Source organism: Mauremys reevesii, linkage group 20 (genome assembly GCF_016161935.1).
Source record: "Mauremys reevesii isolate NIE-2019 linkage group 20, ASM1616193v1, whole genome shotgun sequence".
NCBI classification, from domain to species: Eukaryota; Metazoa; Chordata; order Testudines; family Geoemydidae; genus Mauremys; species Mauremys reevesii.
In genome coordinates, this window is record NC_052642.1 from 24,516,268 (window position 1) to 24,528,455 (window position 12,188).

A 12,188-nucleotide genomic window follows, 5' to 3' on the forward strand; every position below is an offset into this window, starting at 1 on the left:
GAATTTAATTTTTCCTTACTTGCTACACAGTGCTCTGTCTAGGTGAGGGAAGAGTGGGCAGGGTGGATCCCTCTGTTTCATTGCATTTAGATTTATTTTTTTAATGCGCACATCAGCTATGATGCTAATGTTTTTTGGTCTACCTAGCATTTTGTTGACTACCTTTTGTTCCCTTTCAAATAGGCTCTCTACATTTACTGCTTTGGTCAACCACTCCTTTGCTTCTGATACTTTCACCTCTCTGAACTGTCACTTTCCATCCACATCTTAAACATCCCCTTTCAGACTATATACTCTAATTTCCTAATCCTCAGACCTCTCCACTGGCTCCCAGATCCACTTCAGGATCAAGTTTGGAAAATCCTTCATGGATTTGCTTCACCTGATCACATCTCTCTTGACAAGTCTGATCATTCCATCTTCTCCATTTCTGTATATAGTCATGCCACTGATGGTGAGAGAGCCTATCCCTTTATGGCTCCTGTCACCCAGAACATTCCCCCTCTTATGACTCCATCAACCTCTGTTCTACTTCCCCTATCCTTCTGAATTTCCTTCTGCTATTCTTTTTAAAGCATTTGGGAGACACTTTATATGAAAAGCTGTATAGTGTAAAGTAGTGTTGAATTTAGTTGCCAGTACTGATGGAGAAAGGGCTAAGGCTATAAAATTTTGAGTGTCTGCAAGAGGCTCAAAGATCTGGGCAGGAATGTTACTGGATGTTTAAGGCTCTGTGTCCTACATGATAGTGTAATGCCAAAGGCCAGGAGGAGGGTGTTGTGCAGAAAGAGCCTGCCTATAGAAGGTGTAATAAGGAATGGGCCCATGTAATTGGGGTAAATTCAACCATTTTGAACTATAACCCTCTAGCCAAAAGATGATGGTATGCGTGGTGGGGAAGAGAACAAGGGCAATATGAATCATATGGTCATTTGGGAAGCTAAAACTTGTTCAATTAAACATGAGTGAGGCTTTCTTTGAAGTGAGTTTTGGGAAAGAACTGAAGTGGTCTGAAGGAGAAAATGTGGGTGGGAGTAAACTGAGCAGAGGAGGGGAGGAGCTAGGTTATGGAGGACCTGGAAGGTGAGAGCAGGGAACTTGGGTTGGGTTCAGGAGGCAAATAGACATTCAGTGAATGGATTTTAAGGGTGTTCTGAAAATGGCTATGATGCTGGCAGGAGAGAAGGTTTTTACAGCAGAGGTTTGGATACATTGGGAGGAGTGAGATGGGTGTCAGGAATGCCAGCGATATAGAGACTGCAATAGTGAAGCCACCCACAGATGGCTGGCTTTAATTGGTAAACACATAATGAAAATTCCTTTGTAGGATGACTTGGGATCCTTCACAATGAAGTGCTGTATACATGTCAGGGCCTATTGGGAACTAGTGGAGTGTGTGTTATGCATGTCACCTGAACAGCAGACACATCTTATCTGGTTTTATACACAGTGAATAGAAATGAGTGGGTTTGACTACTGCAGAGCTGTTGTCTTCCTGACATTTTGTAAATGGCAGCCAAACACCCATTCATCTTCCACTTCTGGTTTCCTCTGTAAATTTCTCCACATATTGGGTTTCTTTGAGTTTGAGGCAGAGGTTGGAGGATAACATCACTGTTGTTGTATGCATTCTCCTTCTTGTACACTTGAGAGCGATCTGTTAAGTTCCTAAGGGAAGTCATGAGTGAAATTATGCTTAGATGGAAATGGATATAAAAGTGGTACCCATTCTCCAAATGCTTATATTTTGGTTGATACTTGACATGGTTGTATGTTAGGAGTGGGACACAAATCTCATTTATTTTGTCCCCAGCTTCTTGCAGTTTAATTATGTTGACACCATCTAAATTATGACTATTGCAATAATGTGTCTTTAACTCCTTCAGTATCAAGTGGGACAGCTGTATTCTGTGGCAGAAGCCAGTAAAAATGAAACTGGTGGAGGTGAAGGAGTGGAGGTTCTGATGAATGAACCCTACGAGAGAGATGGAGAACGTGGTCAGTACACACACAAGATCTACCACTTACAGAGGTATGTGGGATGGAGAAATGGCCTATTTTCAGCTGTGAGTGGGATCAAAGGGTAAGGAGAACTGTATAAATAGGATACAATTTAGAAAACTACTACACAGGTTAGAGATCATGCAGATTTTCATAGATTCACAGCAACTGCTAGGGCTTGCTGTTGTAGTGAAAGAGAAGAACCTAGGAACTGCTTCCTGGACTGGAAGAGTTACTAGTGGGACTAAAACTCGCCCACCATCACAAGAGAAGTTCAGAGCTATCACTGGGTCTTGGGCTTTTGAGCAGGGGAGTAACGCCAGAGGGAGAAAAAGAAAATAGGCAGTCATGTAGCATGAGTCAGGGGAGAGGAGGGCTCGGTGATGGAGCAACATATACCAGGGTATCAGCCTGAGATTGACAAACACTTCAGAGGACCAAGGTGGTGGAAAGGAACAGAAGAGATGGGGCTAGAGGTGTCACTCTCAGGGCTGAAATCCAGACCAGTGAGGAGTTGTGTGGTGTGGTTCTCGTGTAAGAATGCTTCCAGACTGCATATAAGCATGCAGTATCTGGAGTGTGTGCTATGCAGCCCTGGTTCACCGCTCTGACCCCATCAGCCTGTCTATAACACAATAGCCTTACTCCTTGGTTACTTCTTGCAGAGGTGACCCCAACATACTCCCAGTCCCAAATTTTCCCAAAACCTTGTGCTCTGCTATGATCAGCTGTCTCCGGGAGCATTCAGAGATATATTAAATTTGTTTGCTTCTTTAAAGAGAAGAAAAAACATTACAGCTTACTAATTTAACTGGGGATAAATACATCCTTTCATTCAAGCACAACATGGAGTTGGTTTATTGTGAAAATAAAACAAGTGTATCAACAAGCGGACTGTAGGTTAAATGATACCAAGTACTGTAGAAGAAATAAAGTTTGCTTTACAAACAAAAGTAGAAATAAGCTTTCTAATGGCTAAGACTTAACTTAACAAGTTACAGTCTTTGTTCAGAGTCCTTATCAATTTTCAGTTCCTTCAGCCCCTTTGGTTGAAGGACCCATCTTTCTTAGCTTGCTACAGCTGTGGTCTCAGTGTCTGTCCAGAGATGGATGCCAAGATGGCTTCTCTTAAATACTTATAGCTTCCTAAACTTACTGTTTTGTCCCCAGACTCAGGATGACCTCATGTTATTCTTCCTTTCCTGTGGACTTCCGATCCCTTTGCTGATTTGTATGGAAATAAGGCATCCATTGTTTTTGGTCACACCTTGCTTAGTTTAATTGGAGACAAGTAGACAACTACATTCCTTTCTGTCTGGGAGGGAACCTCTTAAGAATTCATATTTCCTCCTATCTTGTTAATACATACGTTTCACAATAATATTAATCACCAGTGTGTCATTAGCTTTGAGAAAAGACCTTACTTGATTTTTTTTAATATAGTAATGTTGTTTACAATCAGTAGATTCAATTACTTATTTGAGGTTCAGACCCCCATCTTTGTAGCCCAGATAAAATTTCTCTTGCCTACTGAGGTGTAGATGCCATGCTGTCTTCTCCCCTGCTTGATAGCTTTGTTTACCTTATATGTAGATAGAATCATAAAATTGTAGGACTGGAAGGGACGTCGAGAGGTCATCTAGTCCAGTTCCCTGCACACATGGCAGGATAATCATTATCCCTGACAAGTGTTTGTCTAACTTGCTCTTAAAAGTCTCCAATGTGCTTAACCACTCTGACAGGAATTTTTTCCTTATGTCCATCCTAAACTGCCCTTTCTGCAGTTTAAGGCCATTGCTTCTTGTCCTATCCTCAGAGGTTAAGGAGAATAATTTTTCTCCTCTTCCTTGTAATAAGCTTTTATGTACTTGAAAACTATTCTCATGTCCCCAGTCTTCTCTTTTCCAGACTAAACAAACCAAATTTTTTCAGTCTTTCCTCATTTTTGTTGTTCTTCTCTGGACTTTCTCCAGTTTGTCCACATCTTTCTTGAAATGTGATGCCCAGAAGTGGACACACTACTCCAGTTGAGGCCTAATCAGCGTGAGTGAAGAAGTACTTCTCGTGTCTTGCTTACAACACTCCTGCTAATACATCCCAGAATGATGTTTGCTCTTTTTGCAACAGTGTTACCCTGTTGACTCATATTTAACTTGTGATCCCATCACCCCCAGATCTTTCCGCAGTACTCCATCCCAGGCAGTCATTTTCCATTTTGTATGTGTGCAACTGATTGTTCCTTCCTAAGTGGAGTACTTAGCGTTTGTCCTTATTGAATTTCATCCTATTTTCTTCAGACCATTTCTTCAGTTTATCCAGATCATTTTGAATTATAATCCTATCCTCCAAAGCACTTGCAACCCCTCCAAGCTTGGTATCGTCCACAAACTTTGTAAGTGTACTCTCTAGATAGACCTTCACTGTCTCTGCCTGACGACCAGGGTGGGCAGACAGACACATACTCACATCTTTGTCTAGGGCATACTGAGCTTATGCATTGCTTGCCAAACATATTTTAAGAATATAATTCTAGCACATATTCGTAGCTTTTTGTACACACCATGTGCGTACCTCACACAAGAATATTAAGTGAGTTATTAATTTTCCAGTGATATCTTACATATCACCTTTTTTCATTTACAGATTGACAGCTGTGTATTAGGTGTAGTGAGTATGTCTGTCTGTCTGGCCTGAGAGCGTAGTGAACCACAAATGGGCCTCTGTGTCACAGGCAGATAGGAAGAGGGCTTTGAAATTAAATTACATAATGCTGTCTTTCTGTTCTTTTCAAAACAGGCAAAACAGTGATAAAACACTTTACTATCCTTAGTTGTCACTGGGATGTTTCCTTACAGAAAATGAGATTGTGACTGAGATGTTGTGAGGAGAGGCATCCACAGGACTCTTTATTAGGATGTGGGCCATACTGTGAAAGTTTGAGACTCTCAGGTGTAAAATCTTTTCCTGCAGCAACCTGTAGATCCTGCTGTGGCCAAAGTGTGGTGGACAAACTCAGACATTTTCTGTGCCCTGCTGCTGTCTTGGGAAATCCAGAACCCATAGTGGTTTTGATCATTAATTATAACCATGTTATCCAGCATTGTGGTGCTGAAGCTTGGGTAGAAAAATGTTTCCAAGTTGTCAGCCTGCTTTCAACATCAGGTGTGCCCTTGCTCCCCTGTACAAGGCAGGGAAGGGTTGGCACCTAGCCCATATACATTTATCCAGTGTCTGAGCATCCTACTAACAGAACAATGAACAATCCTAGTGACGATAATTTTGAAAACGGAAACACGTGCAGGGCATGGGGGTCTGTATTTCAGAATGGGTGTGTTGCATGTCTCAAGCAGTGTCTGAGTCACAGTCAATTGAATATGGATATAAAAACTCTTTATCTTGCTTCTCTCCCCTTCTCCCCACAAACTGCAGCAAAGTGCCGTCATTTGTGAGAATGCTGGCCCCAGAAGGAGCCCTGAACATACATGAGAAAGCATGGAATGCCTATCCATACTGCAGGACTGGTGAGTACTGGGGAAGTTCTGGACCATGGGGATGATTTTTTTTTTTTTTTTTTTAAACCCAAAGAGGGGCAGTTAGTTTGATTTGGCTGCTGTCTGCAGTCTGTAGTCCATAACCCCTTCCTGTGGTTTGAGAATTTATAGCTAAGGGGGAGTTAAAAGAAATGTCCCTACCTGACAGTGGCAGAGCAGTACAGTGGCAGTACAGAGTTCCTGCTAATAAACAGGGAATCCTAAGTAGCCTGGGGATTGGTTAGGGGCAGGGTGTGAGAAGGGGCAGAAGTAAGAAATGGATGTGATCCTAATACTGCAGGTTTGGAGAAATAGACTTGGTAGTGGGAGAACCACAGTATGACTAGAACTGTGAGAGGTCATTCAAGTGACTTGGCAGCAAATGCATGACAGAGAAACTGTTATGTGCTCCAGTGCAATGGAAGTACTTTGGTGCAGATGTTTGAAGGAGATGGTGTAAGAGAGGAGCTGGGGAGGACATAGTTATCTTTTGCTTAGTGCAGTTTGAAGGGAACAGTATCATCATTGTCCCAATGGTCCCTCCAGTAGTAAGGATAGATCAAAGGTGGTGAAGCTGGAACTGAAAGTACAGCTAGATACTGGTGTATTGCCACTAGAGCAGCATGTTTTATGGGTCTCCTTGCAAAAGCAATAATGTGCAACTTTTAATACAAAATCTCAGCCAGCAAATGCAGAGTTAATCTACTACTGAACTTCGGGATGGTGCCCTGGAATCTACTTGAGGTGGATCGTGAAGATGACACCATCCCTTTTTACTCTTATGTGTTAGAATATTTTAAATCCATGTGGAAAAAGTATTGCTGCAACATTATGGTTGAGAACTTTAATGGACAAATCATCTATTCTTCATTTATTGTTCCCACAGTAACTTGATCTCCTTGTGTTTATGTAATATTTGGGGTTACTATTTATGCTATTTTTTTCTCTAAAGTATTGGGTTTACTAAATGTTCTCCTTAGTGGAGACCTTGTGAATCACATTTTAGTGTCAAATTTTAGAGCCTTGTTCTAACTCAGTGGAAATCATTATTTTTATAATGGAAATACTGACAGACCCTGCGGGCACAAGATAGAATTGTCTATGGCTGTTACAAGATCTTTAGTTGATTTTTCTCTGATGAATAATTGAGTTTTGCTATCCAAGGAGTCTGATTACCACAAGCAGGAGAGATGCAGAGGGCAAAGACTCTAGTTACCACATGCAGGAGTGATGAGGTCTGCATTGGCTTAAAATCTGGCATTCATTTAGTTGCAGAACTGGAGAGAGGCTTATCTGCAAGGTGAAGAATGATTGATCAGCTGACTGCATTTTACCAAACTTATTCCATTTTCTCATCTAGCTGGATGAAATCCAGAAGCAAACAGTCGCAGCACATAATTAGTAGTGCTCTGGGTTTCACCATGTGTGAGAATTTATAGAAGGTTTTGAGTTGAGTGGAGCAAGTTTATTTTTGATAGACTGTAGACACTGACAGGAAAAATGGATTTCTTCCTTCAATGAAGCTGGCAGCTGCCTAGGAGCACTCTCCAGAATTCATAGAATCATAGAATATCAGGGTTGGAAGGGACCTCAGGAGGTATCTAGTCCAACCCCCTGCTCAAAGCAGGACCAATCCCCAGACAGATTTTTGGCCCAGATCCCTAAATTGCCCCCTCAAGGATAGAACTCACAATCCTGGGTTTAGCAGGCCAATGCTCAAACTATTTGTCCCCTTCTTGCTGATATTGGGTAGAAGTGGTTTGCAACTGTTAACTTTTCTTTCTCATTAATGTAATGTATCTCTTTCTTTTCATGTGTTTGGTTTCTTGGAGCAGTTATTACAGTAAGTATTGCTTTTATCAGTGATCTGTTGTGCTTGGAAGTGTGTGTAAATCTGTCTGGAACAAGGCACTGCGTATATGTATAGGGAAGTCTCTGACCTGAGCTAGTGGAGTTGCTACTTTCTCAGTTAGCTGGTTACATGGATGAGGAACTGAGTCTCAACATCTCCTCACAAACTGATGCATTAAATGACAGATGATTCTTTATTTACTGAAGTGGCATTTGACGTTGCATCTTTCAGAACAAACCATTGTGGCAGATAGGTGGAGCAAACATAGGGCACGTCTATCCAGTCCTGCTGCCTTTGGGCAACATGATCCCATGAGTAACCTGCCCTCTGAATTCCTTAGCTCCTTTTATATACCAAGTGCTTCACTAGTCTTTACTCACCCCACCCCAACCACCAAGGTTATATAGTGGCTCCTCTTTTCCTATCATATCTGTCATTGTTTGAAACTGACGTCTCTTGCTCATAAGGGTGGAGAAATTCAAGTAGCTGTGATGAAAGCTCTGCACACTGGACTGTCTGGTTTCAGTGCTTACCTGCAGACTAAGGTGCATGTTTCCAAGGACAGTTTGAATCCAGTTCTGGATCCACATTTTGTTTTTGAAAAGCCAACTTCTTCCCTGTTTCTTCCACATCTATCATCTAGTCAAAGCTGTACTTGGCAGTGTCTGGTTTACTTCTGTTAAACAGGCTTCCTCCCTTGAGTCTTCATTCCTTTCTTTAAAAAACAAAACAAAAAAAACACCCTGTAAATCAAATAGATAGCAAGCTCCAATGCTCTGGGTATCAGACTTAAGTGTCTTGTATGGACAACTTATGCTTTGACCTAATCTTGTACCTGGCCACCAGTGATGGGTGCTTTCAGAAATGTACATACAAATAGAAATCGGAAATCCCATTGTCACTGCATTCTAACCTTGGTCCTAGACTTGGGACCAGCTGTTTGATAACTTTGATGCTATACATCAGTCAATCAGCAATAAGATCATGTTAGTCTCTTGGATCCCAACAGGTAACCAAAATTTTTCTTTATGGCAGAATGAATACATGAAAGATGACTTTCTGATCAAAATTGAAACCTGGCACAAACCGGACCTTGGAATGCAGGAGAATGTAAGTGCTTTCAGTGAGGAACTTTGTGGCATTAAATGGCTAGATCTGTTGCTTGTCCTGTTTTTGAATTCAGTGTTGTTCTCTTCGCATTCCTGGGATTAACATACCTCATGTCAGGTTAGCAAGGAGACTATGCCCCTTACGATTAGACTCCCTTTTGCTTGCTCTGGGTGGGAATGGATGCTTATTAAAACTGTACTCTTGTGCAGAAATTTGTTGGGTTTTGAATCTTCACTTCTGAATTACTCTTTTCTTTAAGTTGATTTTATGTTTCAGCATTAACTGATGAAGCCCTCAACTCTGACCCCTGGTAGTGGGTGCTTGATGCTCAGATCTTTATCTCTGTTCTCCATTCTAGCTTGGAGTGGGAATGATGTGTAGATGGTTTGAATTACAAATCTGACTCCCACTTCTACTGCAGGTTCATAAACTAGAGCCAGACGTATGGAAGAATGTAGAAGCAGTTTATATAGACATTGCAGATCGGAACCAAGTGCTCTCCAAGGTATGCTGGTGGATAAAGTATTTAATGTGATGGCATTAATATTACAAAAGGAAGATTGATGCAAACCTCATTTCTGAAAATTAGCATGACCCTGCAGATAATTGGACAAGGAATGAGAAGGGAAGGAGAGACTTTTTTTAATGGGGGCATGACCATGGTTGCTGGAGGGGCTATACTCAGAATGCTTGATCAGGGCAAACTGCAAAGCATAGGGCAGATGATCCCCAAAACTGGTGGTTTATTCTATAATTAGATTTCACCAAGCCAGTAACTAAGCAGCTTCTGTAACACCTTAATGGTTACCAAGAAGTTAAAACACAGTTCCGTTTAACCAATTCAGCCTTTGGCTCCCACCCAGACAGCCCAGTCTGTTATAATGAGAGTTACTTTACATATGGTAAATAAAGTTTTAAGTTCTACCAATCCTGTGAGATCGGACACATTACCCACCAGGTCAATGAATATTTCAGATCTTACCCAAATGCATGCTTAAAGCCAATCCTTATTAACTAAATCTAAGATTTATTTAAAAAGAAAAGTTACTGTGGGTAAAAGATCATTATATATACAGATATGAATAATGTTCTTGTGTCAGTTTCATAGCAGAGATGGTGAGGCTGCCGATTTGTAAAAATCCTTTTAGAACCCATTCAATAGGTTATAGTCCAATAGGCAGTCCGTGTGCATAGTTTTGTTCAAATTCTTCCATGAGAATTGCAGTGCTAATCCAGAAGAGACCTGGCGACCTCGGTCTTGTGATTTAGACTTAGACTTTCCCTGATGAAGTGTTAAGCAGATCTGAGATAGTAAGGATCAGGCCCGAAAGTTCCTTTATAGCTGAAGTTCAGCTGATAAGCCTCTTGGCAGCAAATAATCACAGCAGGCATTCTGTGGATCAAGAATAAGTAATGTACATTGTTGCTTTGAAGTAAATCTCTATTTCTTAAGCTCACATGGATAACTAGTTGTATTCATTAGCATAAGGCAATTAACTGTTCAAACAGTTCATAGGTAGCTTACTACAAACTTCAAGGAGCAATAAAGACAATGATATTATTACATCACAAGTTCTGTCTACGGGTCAGTATCCCCTTTTGATCTCTGAATCAATGGAATATAGTAATGAAATATCATAGACAGGAACAGAAGTTTAGCATTTATAAGCTAATTAGATAATTGTTAAACTTCTAACAAGATATAGGTAAACACAAGCAATACAATTAGTACCTACTTCTAATTCTCTAACAATACAGGCCTACATATCAAGGGCTCCAGTCTATTTAACATGGCTTTACTAACTATCTACAAGGAATAGCCCTGTTTACCATTTCAGTACTCTTCTAATATGTCTTTGTGGGTTGTTTTCAGGTCACAAGGCTTGCTTGTCGCTTAACTTTTGCTGGCTGAGCATGGCAGAGGGCTAAAGCAAACTGTGGAGAACAGTTGAGTCCTTCATGGACAATTTTGATGTAACTCTTAATTTTGTATCCAGTGCCTTGATACTACAAGGGTGGGCTTGGTAGAAATGCTTAGTTAAGTGTTCTTCATCTGTATATAGCATTGTAGTTGGCCATAGCACTTTGCTTAGCAAGGACTGACATTGTCCTGGTCTTGAAGAGCTTGGATTTCAAAGCAGCACAAAATAGACAATGGAGAAGAGAACAGGCGAGACAGGAAGAAATTCACAAAATAAGGTTATGGGGTTGGTTGGCTGGTGCTATATGCCTCACATTGACTTTTTTTCAGTATTTTCACCTTTTAAAGAGAATTAAGTTGTTTTTGTTTCAGTATAACAAATGCAGTATTCTGAAATGGACACAATATTCAGATCTTTAGGGCCTTTAAATTACAGTAATAACAAATCAATTCCGTCTCAGGGTTCTTGCAGCAAATCTCCATGAGCTCTGCCTTCATGGCTTGTCTAGTCACCAGAACCCTTCCATGGAATTATAGCTTGTATCTACATATCAGAGGTGTGTGTGTGTGTACACATTCTGGTACCATGCACAAAAAAAAATTCATAATTCTCACCCACATACCTTCCAAGTGTAATTCACAGAAATGACTTGTCACATCCGAGGCATGAAATTACACATGCAAAGCATTCTTTGAACAGGTGTTTGAGGCACATTTATCTGGGTATTTTGAAATACGAGTGATATTGAGCAAGAGAAGAGGACTGCATGGGCATTAGGGAAGATGGGGGTGGGGTGGAGGGGAGGAGGAAACTGTTAAACACTTTGACCCATGTATTCCTTCCCCCCCCCCCCCCCAGAAATGTGTGTTGGCGTGGGAAGGGGTCTAAACTAGCCCAAATACTGTGGCAGCTAGTGATTTGTTTACCACCTGTTGGCATCACGACCATTAATTTATGGTTGTGAACATTAAATTAACATTTTTCAAAATGTTTCCCAAGTTTTATGCACTTTAAATCATTTCCATTAATTTCCTTTCTCTCATTTGCTTTCTGATGGTATATACCATATGTATAATATGGTATGTCAAATAAATCCAGAAAGACAAGAATCCAAATCATGTGCAATGCTTACCACTACGTTTCCTGACCCTCACTTTTAAACTAACTCCACTTTAACAGGTCTCTGTGATTGTATAAATAAGGAAACTCAATATCTGAATCCATAGATAATGCTCCACCTCAATATCCAGCCTAAAGTTTTACTAATATGCTGATTAAATCTAGTGTACTATAAGGTTCCAACACTGTTGGTGACATGCTATTCAGAAAGCAATAGAATACAAAATAACTGCACTTTTTTCTATGCTGCATCAGTAAGACTGTAAATAAGTTGCATTACCTTGTTTAAACGGCCTTCTTCCTGTAACTTAGATGCACAGACATAGCATGTTATGTTACTACATTTTTACTGTGTGATCATGTAATTAATATCCAATTGTAGGAAGAGTTAGTCACTGTAGGAACCTAAGGTTCAGTTCTGCAATGAAAAGTATCTGTAAAGATGGCATGGTGTGGTTCCCCATTTAGTGACTCAACTGGAGTAAAGAAAGATATTTTCTCTAATTTAGACTGGCATCAGAATGCAACTGAAGTTTCATTGTGGTTTGTGCATTATTTCTAGTAATAAACCTACTGCAAAACTCTGATTTGAGTGATACTGGTTTAATTCCATATCTCCAATTGGGTTACATTCGTGTAAATCAGGGCACAGTT

At 40.5% G+C, this 12,188-nt stretch overlaps 1 protein-coding gene across 5 annotated transcripts in view; it reads left to right on the plus strand.

The window, feature by feature from the left end:
* PITPNA (phosphatidylinositol transfer protein alpha) overlaps positions 1-12,188 on the plus strand; it is a 41,692-nt gene that overhangs the window by 16,036 nt on the left and 13,468 nt on the right. For all 5 annotated transcript variants that reach the window (XR_005590048.1, XM_039507453.1, XM_039507454.1 and 2 more), the window contains 5 exons: positions 1,887-2,032; positions 5,431-5,522; positions 7,367-7,374; positions 8,419-8,493; positions 8,915-8,998. Coding sequence is in view for 4 of the 5 variants with exons in the window: in XM_039507453.1 (XP_039363387.1) it covers positions 1,887-2,032; positions 5,431-5,522; positions 7,367-7,374; positions 8,419-8,493; positions 8,915-8,998 (405 nt within the window). In the remaining variant the exon portion in view is untranslated. The remainder of the gene's footprint in view (positions 1-1,886; positions 2,033-5,430; positions 5,523-7,366; positions 7,375-8,418; positions 8,494-8,914; positions 8,999-12,188) is intronic.